The 16,912-nt window shown below is 42.1% G+C and overlaps 1 protein-coding gene across 1 annotated transcript in view; it reads left to right on the top strand.

Moving 5' to 3' along the window:
• Nucleotides 1–278: 278 nt before the first annotated feature.
• LOC308297460 (trypsin-like) overlaps nt 279–16,912 on the top strand; it is a gene marked incomplete at both ends in the record, with an annotated part of 52,451 nt that continues 35,817 nt past the window's right edge. The window contains one exon of the mRNA XM_080740866.1: nt 279–318. Coding sequence (XP_080596992.1) covers nt 279–318 — 40 coding nt within the window. The remainder of the gene's footprint in view (nt 319–16,912) is intronic.

The following is a 16,912-nucleotide window of genomic DNA, read 5'->3' as shown; positions in this document are numbered from 1 at the left end:
ATTTATGAATTTATTTATTTATTTATTGACATTAACATGCATCCAAAATAATTTATTACATCACCAGTGAGTGAGAGACGTAACACTAAGTAGGTCAAATACCAATTAACAGCGCAGCGCACCGCAGCAGCTGGACTGCTGGACTCGTCTGGTGAAGCGACCTGTTCATCTCTCTGTTACAATTATTTATGGCATTCGCAGCCAACTTATGATTGAGACTACTTTCTCCATGTTCTCACCTCAAAATGGATTATTCTTCAGATGAGCGGATCACACTGATGCAGCAGGCGCCTACTCGAGCCGAGGTAACGAGCCGAGGTAACGAGTGATTCACATCCAGTCGCCTTTATTGGATTTGATTTCTCCTTCAAAGCACTCAGACAAACTTTACATCGTAGCAAGTTTTAACAGTAATGAATTATGAATGATGCTGCAGCTGCTCAATCACTCAATGTAGGCCTACTCATGTTTAAGCAGCAGAAAGACAGACAGATAGCCTGCTGCTGGTTGATCAAGTCCCGACTTACGTCCCAGTAGCTACCCACGATCAGTCCCATTAGGGAAAGACAGGACCATTCACTCCACCGCTCCAGAACTACTCTGCCGAGACTGGGAGAGGAAATCTGGCGCATGGAAGGACCAGGCTCTGTGGATTGACTCCTGTCTGGGCCCCTCCTACGTCTCACCAGGTCCACTCCTGCTCTCACCAAGTCCAGGACCTGTGCGTAACACGTTGCACCAGACCCCAGCCCCAGACAGGAGTGGGGGATTCTTGAGCGAATGTGTGAATGTTTGTGGGTTTGTTGGGCTTCTTCCTCACAGAAGACAGAGGCTGGGGCGCCCAACCTGCTCCCGGGTGCCGTCTACATTCTGGCTGTCACCCTTCTCTCCGGTGGTCACCAGACTATTCCTAGTCGTCACGCAGTCTATTCCTATGAGTCACTAAATAGAATAACTATAGCTAAATCAATTTGAGTGAATTATCAATTTGAGTGAATTAAAAAAAAAATATATATATAGTCCGAGCGTTTCATTCACAAATCGTGCACTTCATGAAAGAAGCATGGAATTTGGCACACAGTTAGAACATGCCATATGGAAAATGTTTGGCTATAGGGCCATTGCAGATTTGTCTTGGGAAACTTCCAATCAGTTGGGTTCTCATAGACTTTACTATACAGTAAAATAATACTGTAAATATGCATATGAAGGGTCAAACTACGGGTTTGGCTCCCACAAGTTTCCCAAGACAAATCTGCGATACAGCCAAACATTTTCCATATGGCAACTGTGTGCCAAATTTCATGCTTCTTTCATAAAGTGCACGATTCCATCAACATACTGACCGAAATGCCCAGACTATAATTGCAATCTAAAAGAACTAAGAGTGGCAGCCGACCTGGTGTTAATGTAATATAGTATAAGTATATAAGTATAAATATAATTGCGACCGTCAGGTCGCAGTTACTATCAAAACCTCCACCGGCTGTCTGTCTGTCTGTCACACGTCACACATCAGACTTTTGCCCTACTCATATCTCTATTGCCCTAGTATTGAGTCCTCTATCAGGCTTCCTTTTTATGAATTCCTTTAGGGGAGGCGGGCATAAACCATTTAGGGTCTTATATATGATACTGACCTGTTTAAATACTTAAATTAGCGAAACTCAAGAAACGGTACCTCTGAAGAATATTACAATGGTGATATGAGTGGGGTTTCCTATCGAATACCTTAAGCGCACTCTTATATAGCTGTTCAATGGGTTTGAGAGTCGTTATACCTGTGCAAGACCAGTTTGTGAAACAGCAATGTGTGATAAGATCATGCATTGGAGATAGGATTTAGCAGCACTAACTGTCAAGAAAGGTCTGATTTGTTTAAAGTTCTGAAGGTTGAACCTCAACACAGTCAGCTGGCATGCAATACAAAGCAACGTGAATATGATACATACAGTATGAATGTGGATAGCCTACGTCAACATGCATGAATAATTAAAACTGGAAAGCTATTTATCACACATACTGTACATACAACCTGCTAGAGATGTATAATTATTTTCTAAATATCTCAATATGTATTGGACAGAACTATAAAATGTGACAATAAAACAGTTTAATTAAAGTTATTTTAACAAATTGATTATAAAAAGAATCATAACGTAAAAGATACACAACCCAGCTTGAATGTCAATGTTTATTCCATATTTTCCATTCCAGGCGCACCAAGTCTTACCTGCAGGTTCTTGTGTACTTAGAAGTGTGTCAGGCAGCGCAGGTATGTAGAAACTAACCACACGTGTAGCCACATAGTCGGAGTAATGAGATGTCTGACTGACGTATTCCTCCCTGAAGCTCTCAAATGATTGGACACAGGACCTGTCAATAAATACAACATCAGTAGAGAAGAGATTGTGATTGGTTTAGAGCACTGACAGGCATGGTGTGTGCATTCAGGCAGGAATGGCATGACACACAGAATGGGGCGTGCGTGGTGGTGTTTGTTTGGTGTGTGTGCGACCGTTTTATTACCATGTGAGGACCAGATGTCCTCACAAGTATAGTAGAATTGGAAAAAATAGACAATGTGAGGACCAATAGTAGGTCCTAATAAGGATTAGGGTTAGGTTTAGGGATAGAGGTTAGGGTAAGGCCACAGGACTTGCATAAAAATGAATGGAAGTCTATGTAATGTCCTAAGTAGGTCACAAATGTCGTAAGTAGGTCACAAATGTAGGCTTGTGTGTGTGTGTGTGTGTGTGTGTGTGTGTGTGTGTGTGTGTGTGTGTGTGCGTGCGTGCGTGCGTGCGTGCGTGCGTGCGTGCGTGCGCGCGCGCGTGCGTGCGTGTGTGTGTGTGCGCGCTATGTTCAGAATGTTGTCTGGTGATTGACATCTCCTCCCACAAACACACACCTTCCCTGTAAGCAGATAAGTCAACTAGAAAAGAGTGATCCAGTGAGCGCAGATCCCCGCCTGACTGGGTTGCATAACCCAGGACTTACAACATTTGGAAGGTAGTCAAAGACAATTGGAATGGAATTGGATAAATCTGACGGATACATTTTGATCGTATATGACTCAAGACAATAATACATAAATAATATTTACCGTTTTGTGTGAGTTTTGGATACAATTAGTAGGAGTAGTATCAAAAAATATGTTGTTGTCATGATCTAAAGAATCCATATGGTATGTTTCTTTTCTTTTTAAGATTTATTTTGTTGGTGTTTTTCACCTGTGTTTTTTAAGCCTTTATTGGATAGTAACAGTAGTCTGACAGGACATGGGGAGAGAGAGATGAGGAGAGACACGCAGCAAAGGTCGTCATGATCAGGATTGGAAAGTCACGACACGCAGTCAGGCTGCTTCAGGGATGAATAGAGTAGATATCATCTCACTTATCAGTAGCTTAGGTGACCAGACCACTACCCTAGTCGTCCGGGCCAGGGGAAAAGAATTTGATTGTATTGTAGTTTGATCCCCCCGATCCATGCCAAACTTTGCACGCACACTCCTTGGCTGCCAAACCACAACCTCCACCCCTCATTTATCACATGGCCCTCTTCTAGCGCCACCATGAGGCCGATTCTTGCAAAACACATTTTTGGACACTGCTCCTACAGATTTGGCCCTAAAATTACGCAAAGTGGTACACAGTATCTCTACAGTCATGTCATGAAAATGCATCTGTTCCAAATAGCGCCACCATCTGGCCAATTTTTTTAAAACACATTTTTGGACATTGCTCCTACAGATTTTGCCCTAAAATCATGCAAAGCTGTACATAGTATCTCTAAAGTCAACATGGATCTGTCCCATTTCCCATATTCCCTCCTGATTGGCTACCATTGCCTTCTAAAGTTTGTGTATGCAACCTGACGGTCGCTTATCTCAGAATTTAGGGAGTCTCACTGGTAATTGTGTTGCGTCGCCTTAGCGATAGCCTATGTTCAAACACTCAGGACAGCGTGCGGCGTGTTTGAACACATCACTGTCACTCAAGACAGCTGCGGTGGCTGCTGGCCAAAACCGCCGGTTAGTTCCCAATTCATGTGTCTGTCACAGTGAATAATGTCTTCTTTCTCTATGTAATCTACTAGTAAGACTGTTTTAGTCTTTTCCAACAACAAGCGATCACTATAGCATCACAGCAGACCTTTCCTTTACTTTACTTTATTTTATTTGTTTATTTAGACGGGACAATGCATATTAATGAACACTACATAAAAGCAATGTAAATACACCGAAATTAGCAAGAATGCTAAATTTCGTCCGTAGTCCCCACATGAAGACAAAACAACACATACCAACAAACAGTAACCCTACATTAGGAGAGGGCGTTTAAAAACATAAATGCAAATACTATTTCTCCTCTAACCAAGAAAACAACAAAAACAAAAACAAGACATATTACCAACAGTACCCTACATTAGAAAAAGGATAGTTAAAAATATACATACATGAGCTGTACTATTAAGACAATACATGGTCACAGGTTTGATTGTCAACTAACCATTTTTTTAGATTGTACTTGAAGGATGGAAATGACAAACAGTCTCGTATTGTTAGAGGTAGGTCATTCCAGATTGAACAGCCCTGAACTGAAAGGGTGTTTTTTCCAAAAGCGGTTACCCGGTACGGTACTTCACAGTCCCCTCTAGAGATTGCCCTAGTATTGAGTCCTCTATCAGGCTTCCTTTTTATGAATTCCTTTAGGGGAGGTGGGCATAAACCATTTAGGGTCTTATATATGATACTGACCTGTTTAAATACCTTAAAATTAGCGAAACTCAAGAAACGGTACCTCTGAAGAATATTACAATGGTGATATGAGTGGGGTTTCCTATCGAATACCTTAAGCGCACTTAGTTAGGTAAAGTTAGCCGAAAGTTAAACCAATCTGGGAACTAAATCAAAATCAATATCTTTCTTCACAAATGTGTTCATAAAGGTGTCAACTATCACCTCTGAACTTTCTGAATCACAACTCCCTTGGGGAACTTTGTGGGAGCCAATCAAAGTTGGGGGTATCCCGTGGGCCTGGGATTAAAGGGGGGAGATAAAAAATGGCCAATATGAGCGTATGAGGTGTATAATTAGGGTATTTTGGGGCTGCTGAATCCATTCAAACCATTAGTTATCAGTAAAAATGACTCCTTGGCCATAAAATAGGCCACAACAAACTACCTTTTTGTGTCCACAAGACATAATATTGTCAATTAAAAAAATGGTTGGAGTAGGGTTTGAATTCATGAAAACTATTCAAGATCAGGCGGGTAAGCGCACATCATGATACACAGGATAACATGATACAATCTGACAAGGAACACTCAAAAGGGTTTAAAGCATAGGGACTAACAGGACACAGGTGAACTCGAATGACATGATTGGCTAAGCCTTAGCCAATTAGGCCTATTTTATGGCCAAGGAGTCATTTAAACTGAAAACTAATGGTTGGAATGGATTCAGCAGCCCAAAAATACCCTAATTACCCACCCCATATTCTCATATTGGCATTTTCTTCATTTTATCCCCTTTAATCCCAGGCCCAGGTATCCCGATACCCCCAACTTTTATTGGTTCCCACAAAGTTCCCCAAGGGAGTTGTGATTGAGAAAGTTCAGAGGTGATAGTTGACACCTTTATGAACACATTTGTGAAGAAAGATATTGATTTTGATTTAGTTTGGCTAACTTTACCTAACTAACTCTTATAGCTGTTCAATGGGTTTGAGAGTCGTTGTACCTGTGCAAGACCAGTTTGTGAAACAGCAATGTGTGATAAAATCATGCATTGGAGATAGGATTTAGCAGCACTAAGGCTGGCCATACACTAACAGATAATCTAGCCCGACTGAATCGGGTAGAATGAAACACTACAGGATCATTTTTTCTGATTCTCTGACCAGATAATCTAAACGGGCTCACACTTGCCGTTTTGAACAGTCGGGCGCTCCGCACGCTACAGGATTCTATTCAGATTGAGTCGGGCCTGAACAATGCAATAATACATAATATAATGAATACAAAATGTCACGGGGCTGTTCTGAGAGCTTCGCCTTGCAACACACGCACGCACACGCACACACAAACACATTAACGTATTATCCACACAACACACCATCGCATCGCTTCGCGCAATGGAGGAAAAAAACGCTTCAATAAGGAATTTGTGTCCCATTTTGACGATGAGTTCACTTTGACACGTTTCCATCCATGCCTCTGTTCCCCTCTCTGACTTACCCTCTCTCTCCGCTGCTAAACTGGTCTGCGTGCTGTCTGCTTCTCATGGTGCCTGATTTATGATTAGTCGTATGACTGTGTGGCGCACGGAACAGTAGATTTCCAAGATCAAACTGTGTCCCTCCACGCTACGTTGTAGGGTTTGTAGATCAGGCAGTGGGCGTGTACTTGCAAGAGCAACATACCGGTATAGCGAGTCAGTCAGTCACCCGTGCGCTGTTCCCATGCTGGTAGTGACTATTTCTGCTGATATAAAACAAACCTGTATTGAGTTTTAATTCCCATCGCAAGCAATTATGATACAACCTGGGCGGATGGATGTGGACGGTATGAAAAGTGTGTGCGTGGCTGCGTGCGCGCGCCTGTACATGTGTGTGAGTGAGAGAGAGAGGGAGGGAGGGAGAGATGAAGAGAGAGAAAAAGAGAGAGAGAGATCTGTCGATCAGCAGCTGTCTTTCTCTTGGTCACCCGCTGCTGTTCCAGACGAGGGATCCCAGAAAAATATCAAACATGTTTGAAAAGAGTCGGGCTGGTCCCGATCGCCCTCCGAGCCACTCGGCGGTGCTCAGATTGAATTCGTGAGCCCTCACGCTAGAAGACATTTATGCCCGATAGTCGGGCCCGTTTCAGTCGGAGGCAGCCCGATTGTCGGGAGGGTAATTAAAATGCCCGATTGTCGGCTAGTCTGCTGCCGGCTTAACTGTCAAGAAAGGTCTGATTTGTTTAAAGTTCTCACGGTCAACACGGTCAGCTGGCATGCAATACAAAGCAACGTGAATATGATACATACAGTATGAATGTGGATAGCCTGCCCTACGTCAACATGGATGAATAATTAAAACTGGTAAGCTATTTATCACACATACTGTACATACAACCTGCTAGAGATGTATAATTATTTTCTAAATATCTCAATATTTATTGGACAGAACTATAGAATGTGACAATAAAACAGTTTGATTAAAGTTATTTTAACAAATTGATTATAAAAAGAATCATAACGTAAAAGATACACAACCCAGCTTGAATGTCAATGTTTATTCCATATTTTCCATTCCAGGCGCACCAAGTCTTACCTGCAGGTTCTTGTGTACTTAGAAGTGTGTCAGGCAGCGCAGGTATGTAGAAACTAGCACGTGTAGCCACATAGTCGGAGTAATGAGATGTCTGACTGACGTATTCCTCCCTGAAGCTCTCAAATGATTGGACACAGGACCTGTCAATAAATACAACATCAGTAGAGAAGAGATTGTGATTGGTTTTGAGCACTGACAGGCATGGTGTGTGCATTCAGGCAGGAATGGCATGACACACAGAATGGGGCGTGCGTGGTGGTGTTTGTTTAGTGTGTGTGCGACCGTTTTATTACCATGTGAGGACAAGTATAGTAGAATTGGGAAAAAATAGACAATGTGAGGACCAATAGTAAGTCCTAATAAGGATTAGGGTTAGGGTTAGGGTTAGGGTTAGGGTTAGGGGTTAGGTTTAGGGATAGAGGTTAGGGTAAGGCCATAAAAATGAATGGAAGTCTATGTAATGTCCTAAGTAGGTCACAAATGTCCTAAGTAGGTCACAAATGTAGGCTTGTGTGTGTGTGTGTGTGTGTGTGTGTGTGTGTGTGTGTGTGTGTGTGTGTGTGTGTGTGTGTGTGTGTGTGTGTGTGTGTGTGTGTGTGTGTGTGTGTGTGCGCGCGCTATGTTCAGAATGTTGTCTGGTGATTGACATCTCCTCCCACAAACACACACCTTCCCTGTAAGCAGATAAGTCAACTAGAAAAGAGTGCTCCAGTGAGTGCAGATCCCCGCCTGACTGGGTTGCATAACCCAGGACATACAACATTTGGAAGGTAGTCAAAGACAATTGGAATGGAATTGGATAAATCTGACGGATACATTTTGATCGTATGACTCAAGACAATAATACATAAATAATATTTACCGTTTTGTGTGAGTTTTGGATACAATTAGTAGGAGTAGTATCAAAAATATGTTGTTGTCATGATCTAAAGAATCCATATGGTTTCTTTTTAAGATTTATTTTGTTGGTGCTTTTTAAGCCTTTATTGTTTAGTAACAGTAGTCTGACAGGACATGGGGAGAGAGAGATGAGGAGAGACACGCAGCAAAGGTCGTCAGGATCAGGATTGGAAAGTCACGACACGCAGTCAGGCTGCTTCAGGGATGAATAGAGTAGATATCATCTCATCTTATCAGTAGCTTAGGTGCCCAGACCACTACCCTAGTCGTCCGGGCCAGGGGAAAAATAATTTGATTGTACGGCCTATGAGTTGTAGGCCACAATGTGAAGCCGGCTGCTGTAGTGTCACCATGAGGTTAATGTGGGTTGCAGCTAGGGTTGCCACCTTTCAGAAATTGAAATAAGGAACACCTCTTCCGGGTACGCGGTGCGTGCGTTCCGTGCGCGTGGCACAGCCGCCGGCCGGCGAAAATATGCAGTCCCAAACCCATGAAATGCATAGAATAGTTATAACTATAACACACAACATGGTATAACCTATATTGTTTTGCAGTTTGAAGTGGCCAATTGTTTCTAAAATATGAATAAGTTAATTTTGTATGAAATAAAGCAATGTATGAATGATTTGAACCTGGCTCTTGTATTGGGTCACTTGGTGGTCAGTAAAGAGAAGATAGTCAAGAAACCATTAAGTCATATACTTAAAGTTTAAAGTGCTTTATTAGCAACGAAGATTAAACATTTTTTACTTTAGGCTGAATAGGCTTCACTAGCCTGAACCTGAGCATAGCCTAGTTTAAAGTGCTTTATTAGCAATGAACATTGAACATTTTTACTTTAGGCTGAATAGGCTTCACTAGCCTAAACCTGAGCATAGCCTATTTTATGAACATTGAACATTTTTACTATTTAGGCTGAATAGGCTTCACTAGCCTAAACCTGAGCATAGCCTATTTTATAAAGTGTCTACTGTCTACAATCTACTGTCCTGACACTCGAACCAAAATTGTTCTATAGATCATAATCTACAAATTGGAAGTGAAAAATAAACTTAAACACAAATTTAAAATGAAAACCAAAAATTACATGTACACGGAACCCCACTATAGGCAGAGCGTAGAGCGCACCACAGCCTCAGCGACTGCGAGCCGCCTCACAGGCGGTCCTTCGTGCCTCTCCCTCCTTTTGCTGTCTTTTCCTGTGTTTTATTTCATTCATTATTGTTAAATTCTGTGTTGAGGTTTGTGTGACAGACCTTTATGGGGCATTTGGTTAAATACGGAACAAACCGCGTTCCGTATTGGTTCAATACGGAACGCATCTTTTAATTGTCCAATACGGAACGATTCCGTATTATACGGAACGGGTGGCAACCCTAGTTGCAGCTATCTATCTATGCACAGTAGACAAAGACTATACTGCCACTGCGCATTAATGTTGTCTTGGCTTGTTGCTTAAAGCCTGATCCCAAGTTACTGTATTTGATCCCAAATGCCTTTATCCAGCAGTGTCTCTATAGCGCTCTAACACAGGGTTTCTCAAAGGGGGTGCCGTGACAGAAGTCCAGGGGTGCCACAGAATACTGATAATATTTGGAATTCATCTCTGCAATTTAACCACTTTAGACCCTGTAAACTTAAAACAACAGACCTGAGTTGCCCTGTACTTGGTGTGTTCTTTTTCCACCTACACCAAATCTCTCACCATTATAATGGCAGATCTACAAGCTCACAACAAATTGTGTCGTAGATTGGTTATTTTGGTGGATAAGGACACTGGGATTGAACAGTGTTGGGTGTAACGGCGCTATAACTAACAACGTTACGTAGCGCTGTTAGGTTTTGCTGTAACGGAGTAACTTAACGAGTTACTTCTGTAATTTAGTAGGATCGTTACCAGTTACATTTTCAGAAAAATAACAGCGTTAATAATCTACATTTAAACCTATAATTCCCTGTTCTTTCTGTTGCCACAAAGGAAAAATAATCCATCTGACACATTTGAGCTGTTTCCTGAATGAATGAGCTGGATCTCTGTCAGAGGAGCCTACTGTAGCTGAGTGAGGAGGCATGCATGCATGCATGGCCCACATTTTTACACAGAAAAGGGTGACCGACCAGAAATGTGTTGCAGTCTGTGGTTACAGTTTACGACAGGTTACGAAATTTGGTGTAACACCCGGTGGCGACATTAGAACTTGTGCGCGTCTTGTTTCGACATGGCAGGGCATGGCAGGGCTTGAGAGAAGCAGTAGTAAGGCTGTGGAAGGATTCACACTGTTTTTGGATTTACTGGTGAAAGGATATATCAACGCCATTACATTATCCACGTTGACGTTGAAGCTGCAGGCAGCCACGCAGAGCTGACAACCCTCTGGTAGGCTGCACTCTTTTTTATGTTTACCAAACTTCCTCGCGGGTGGGTTTTAATGGTCGGTAGCGGAAAAAAGTAGTTTGTTAAGTTACTTTTCTCATTGGGTAGCGGAGTAACGTAACGGATTACGTAACGTTTGATTACGCCCTGATTGGCTAGTTGGTTGTTAGGCAACCCTTTATTTATTATGTTTACACCACATCCCTGTTGATCATGTAAAAACTATTCAAACAAATAAAATGTTTTATGAATGAGTGTATTTATTATTGATTTTTATTTCCATTTGATTACATTTGGTCTTTATTAAACCTGTCAGGGTTGCAGTCAATGAAATAGATCATCTCTAGGTCTTTATTAAACCTGTCAGGGATCAAGTTAATACAATAAATCATCTTTACACATCTTTAGTATCTCCTCTCCCACCGTAATCTAAGTGTCTGTGAACTTTAACCCCTGACTCTCCTCATCAACTGAATCTTCTGATTAAATCATCCTATTCTACAATCCTTTAAGAGCCGCATCCCACTTCCAAGCCCATTCACGCCCTTTCACATCCACCTCAACTCATAGGTAGATCAGATGTAGATCAGATGTATGTCGCTGGAACTCACGGAATAACGCCCACAACCCTATGCCGTCCGCTCATTCGCTAAGCACGAGAGAGAGGAGGCAACAGGGGAAGTGGAGCTGAGCGGAGCAGTGTATCGAATTACAACAGAGGGAGGTGTGCTTGTGTGAGAGAGGGAGAGAGAGAGAGAGAGAGAGAGAGAGAGAGAGAGAGAGAGAGAGAGCGACTAGCAAGACACAGGAAAAAAAAAGCATTGTGGTGCCAGCCTATAGAATAAACCTTCCGCCTTAATGCAGCTAACAGCACAAAAGGACCTATTTAATTTAGTTGCCTTTTGGGGGGGCACCCAATACGAGAGAGAGAAACGAGAGAGAGAGAAAGAGAGTGTATATTTCCTCTGTCTGTGTGAATCACCTAAAAACAGTATAAACAAATCACGCACGCCGCAATTTTCGCATTGTCACCAGATTCTATAGGTCACCGTTTGCGGTGTAAAAGCAGTGCTGACAGAGAGAGAGAGAGGACACAGCCTCACGGAGTAGAATTACTTTAGTGGCAGCCAACAGTATACAGATGGTGCTGATTAGCCTACCTTTGCAATGTAAGGATATATTCCATAATCCTGTGTCAATGTCGTCTCAAAGAAAAAAAGAAAAAAAAAAAACATCGTGTCACCATGCTTTCCTGCCTCCAGTCCAGACGGTCCATGCAGAAGGACTTTACTTTCAAGAATGCAACAGAATTGCAAAAGCTTCCTTTTTTATATGCAAATCGCTATTTCATTGTTTTATTTGTTGAAAGGTGTGAATGTAGCCTGTAGCTAGCTAGCCGAGAGCCTGTATCTTACAAGAAGTTCGCGGCCCTTCGGACCACTCACCTCTAGAGTTCGGGCCACTCACCTCTAGAGTTCACAGCAAGATACTGTCTGTCTGTCTGTCTGTCTGTCTGTCTGTCTGTCTGTCTGTGTGTGTGTGTGTGTGTGTGTGTCTGTGTGTGTGTGTGTGTGTGTGTGTGTGTGTGTGTGTGTGTGTGTGTGTGTGTGTGTGTGTGTGTGTGTGTTGCTAAAATGAAAACATTGAAATAATGAAAATAAAACATTGGCAGGCCTATTATAGTAACAATAATAACACAATTAGGCCAAAACTTTTTTTTATTCAAAAAACTTTTTTTTTTTTTTTCATTTTTTTTTTTTTCAAAATTAAAAAAAAAAAGAAAAAAATGTTTACTTTTTTTTTTTAATTTAAAAAAAAAAAAAGCGGGCGTGGACTCTAGATGTGAGCGGCCCGAAGGCCCGCGAACCTCTAGTATGGTACAAAGTACATCTACTCTCACTAAAATACTGACACCCTTACAGCCAGGTCTGTAACTCTGAGAGTGTACAAATGAAACCAAATGGACCCTTACAGGTCATAACTGTTATGGGCTGACTGTTTTTCATTTTGTTTTAGTCTGTTTTTTCTCTATAGGATCTGGTCTGGCTGGATGTGGGTGTGTGAGGTTCTGCCTGGGCGTTCTTCTCAATTCCCAACTCTTCCTCCTGTTGGCTGGCTGATCATCTGGGGTGGTTCCTCTCATCAAGCAGAGAGGATAAAATCCTGGCTCTCCACTCCAGCCTTTGCCAGTTTGTTCAGTTGCCGACCGGTAAACATCACTGTGCCTCTGCTCCTCAGTTTGTTCTGATTGTTTTTTGCACATCACTAATTCCTGCTGTCTCTCTCACTCAGATTGCCACAACTCCTCCATGCCTGCTGTCTGTCCGCCAGACCAGCCTAATACAGCCACGCCAGTCCAAACTTGACTTTTGATTTTTGTACTACATTACTTTGAGTTTGGGGCAAACGTTTGAATTAAAGAAGTTCAACTTGACATTTCTGGTTCTTGAGTTCTGCTTTTGGGTCATAAAAAAAGACTACCCTAACAATAACTTCTCCTTCTTCATTGCGACCGTAGGTCACAGTTTAGTATGAGGACGGTCACACCTTGGCCGTATTTGTCTGTCTGTCTGGGTAACGCTTGCTTTGATCTTTTATTGTTGATTGACTGTCACGTTCTGACATCACTGTGAAAAAGGGGAACCACACTAACAGAATCCCCATGTATAGTCTATAGGTTAGAAAAAGTGCCCTTATAGGTGACTTACTAGTAGGCTTATATAGTTTTTGTTTTGTCAATTAATCAAATATTCTCTTCATTTTTCAAATTATTTCATTCAGGATTCTTTCAGGAATGAGACAATCTATATGAATTCAAGGCTTGATGGAGGTCCATCAAGGGTTAACACTATTGAACACACTATATGGAAGACTTATCATTGCAATGTGAACTTGTAGATCGGCTGTTTTCACTATTTCAAATTCGTTAAAAAAAAAAAAAAAAAATAATAATAATAATCTCATTTCACAACATGAGAACTTGTCGACTTCCCTCCATAACAAACACTAAACATTGCTACATGAATGTATCATAAATGCATAAATGTATCGAACTCTCACCGGACATGAAGAAGGTCCTTCTATTTCCAGCAGTCGAGTCAAAATGGAGCCTGAACAATCTGTCACTTCTGTTATAATAATTCAACCTGACACACCTGTCCACTGCGTGATAAAGCAAAGTAGGAACAAACAAGTAGGAACAAAGTCCACACACATACATTTGAAATGTTTATTTACGCCCACATAAGCAGAAGTACACGAATGTACAAAGGACATAAACAATATCAGTGCAGTTCGATAAATAGGAAAACAGTCAGCCTCCTCCAAATCGAGCGGCTTCCTATAATAGCTGATACAGAGCAGTACCTTGCTAACTGTTAGGCCCTCCTTTTGGAGAGGCCGGCCATTTGAAGGCCCCTCACAACCAACTTGTGTACGTGCCCCAGGCTCCCAAAGATAAAAACCAAAAGTTTACATCTGTAGCCTAGCTGTGAGATGGTCTGCTCTAGCTGATGATATTTTAACACTTTGGTTAAGAAGGCTTCCTCTAAGCTGTAATCAAAGGTACAGCTGACCTCGAGAATAAACACCTCCCTGTGGGTTTCATTAACAACAATGACATCAGGGGTGTTAGCTGAAATGTTAGAGAACACATAATCAATATTACACAGGCTAAACATGCTCGGCTTCACAGTAGAATGCTTATAAAGCATGATGGAGGACCCAAAGATGGAAGAGATATCTTTTGATATCAAATCCACTATTCTGTCATGCCTCCATATGTAGAGTCCCCTGTATACATGGCAACCATTTAAGATATGGGTTGCCAACCGTCCACAAGTTGCCTGCGAGAGACGATACGAGTGCGTGCGAGCGAGCATACGACAGTGCTCAGCTCAGAACATTGTTTAATGTCTTAAAAAAAAACGTGTGACAGAAGATTGTGTACAAACAGATTAGACATGAATCCATGATAGGTAACAACAAGGTGAAAAAGCAGGCAAGCAAGCAGAAAATAAGCCATGGGATGGTATTCCTGGAAACACTACAGTAGTCTTGTCTGCCAACTAAAGCGACCCCAGACAGGCTGGTATGTGAAATAACATAAGCATGCGTTGATTTTGTTTTTTAAAACCTAATGGTTATTACTGTATGCCAATATGATTAAACTAGTGTTGGGTAACCAGAGAGTGGGCACATAAGAACCAGGTAGACCTAGGCTATATGTTTTTGAAAATTGAGAGAAATACAATATAGGACTACACTACATGATTTTAAGGTAATAGGTTAGGTGGCCCAAAGACACCCGAATTAATATTGTGAAAGGAAAAATATGATTTAAACTATACTGTGTAAGTTGCTAAACTAGTGGTCAGTAGCGGTATTGCATTGTTCGGCCGTTTTTCGCCCGGAGTCGTCGCGGACCACCGCCGTGGGCCACCGGAGCGGCGCCGCAAACCACCGCGACGATACGAATCCGTGGAGGGGTAGAACGTAATTTTCTGGCCAGGATTTGGGGATTAAGAGGTTAAGAATATTTCACCATGGTAAACACTAGCTGAGGGAAGCTACTTCCTGAAGATACGACAGATACGCTGTGATTGGCCGGTGTGTGTATGATCCGCGATGTGATTGGCCAACGTATACACAACGTATACAGATGATGCAGATGACGTAATTTTTCCGCGAAATTCTACCCCCCTCACGGCTCATAAAAAACATATAAAGAGAAGGCTTTAGAAGCTGAAAATAACGGAGTGGGTGTTCTAAAACTTTAGCGATTTAACAGCTAGGACAATTTTAAGATTTGTTTTATAAAAAAAGTTACATGGTATAACTTTAATACAGGAAAATACCCGTTTTAGCCAACTGTATAACCGAAAATACCCGATTTACTGGCGCCGCAAGTTTCATTAGGAGTTGTCCCGTATTTGAAACTCTGGGAGTTGGCAACCCTAGACATGGTTTCAGCTATTTGTTCATGACCATGATGTATACAGTAAGGAGCATGATTGCCTGGAAACCAGATGGAGAGATTCAGTTTAGTTGGTAAAACCTGCAACCTCGCTTTCAGGGTAAAGACAACAATGCATTCGTCTATGGCAACATTTTTGAACACAGAGTGAGATACAGAATGGTCCGCAGCAGGGAGACATGCAGTCTTCCCCTGCAGTCTCAGCTCAGTCCAGTGCTGCCGTGCCTCTGCTGTTGTGCCCATAGGAGGCGACCTCGGGCATTAGTCAGTGGCACTTGGTGTTCTGCTCCACACACAGTCATAGTTGCTCTGACAGAGATACTGGGATCAGATATAAAGTCCTCCGAGACAGCCATCATTTCAGAGTTAGACCCTACTTCAAGGTAGCATCCGCCCAGCAACATAGATCCCACGAAATCATCGTGCACATAACTACATTAACGGCGGCAGTTACGACGGGTGTGGTTATTAAGTTGTTATAAAAACAACATGAACAACATTAGCATACAGCGGTGCGGCGCCTCCGTGCGTGATAAAGCAAAGCAGGAACAAACAAGTAGGAACAAAGTCCACACACACACACACACACACACACACACACACACACACACACACACACACACACACACAGAGAGAGAGATAGAGAGAGAGAGAGAGAGAGAGAGAGAGAGAGATTACAGTTTGAAACTAGAAAAGAAAATGTCTAAGAAATTTTAAGTGTGCCTGCATCTTGCTAAGTGTGTGCAACCTTGTATAGCGGTTGTGTTAGCATTAGCATTTTTAACATTAGCATTAGCATTTTTAGCTTTAGCATTAGCGGTTAGCCGTTGGGACTGTGGGACCACCCAAAGGGGATTGAGACCAGTAACGTGTTGGGAAGTGGAGTTATAAGGCTGTTTAAAGCCCAGCCAATAGGAAGGTAGAGGGGGCGGGGCTTGAGCAATTACAGATCATTCCTATTGGCCATGTAAGTACACCCACCAAATTCCGAGACAGTACAATGCAGCAAACTGGAGTTATAGCTGTTTAAAGCTCAGCCAATAGGAAGATCCCATTCCCGGCCGAGCTGCAAGTTTTGATGTATATATTGCGGGGGTGGCGTAAATCGGGCGGCAGTTATTACGTGCTGAAATTTGTGGCAAATTTACTTAATTACTTACTTACTTAGCCTAAGTATGGCGGATTACAAAATGTGTTTTGCCATTGCATGGCAGGAACACTTAACAAGACTACTAAAGTTAATGATTGACAGATGATTTAAAATGTTAACATGTTTATGGTCCCACTTGCAAGGGATGATTGACAGCTCCTCTGTGCTGAAAACTGAAGTTCCCCTGCAGGCATTTT

The sequence above is a fragment of the Nannobrachium achirus genome (assembly GCF_963921795.1).
Source record: "Nannobrachium achirus genome assembly, chromosome: 13".
In the NCBI taxonomy this organism is placed as follows: domain Eukaryota; kingdom Metazoa; phylum Chordata; class Actinopteri; order Myctophiformes; family Myctophidae; genus Nannobrachium; species Nannobrachium achirus.
This window is presented reverse-complemented; position numbering and strand designations above follow the sequence as displayed.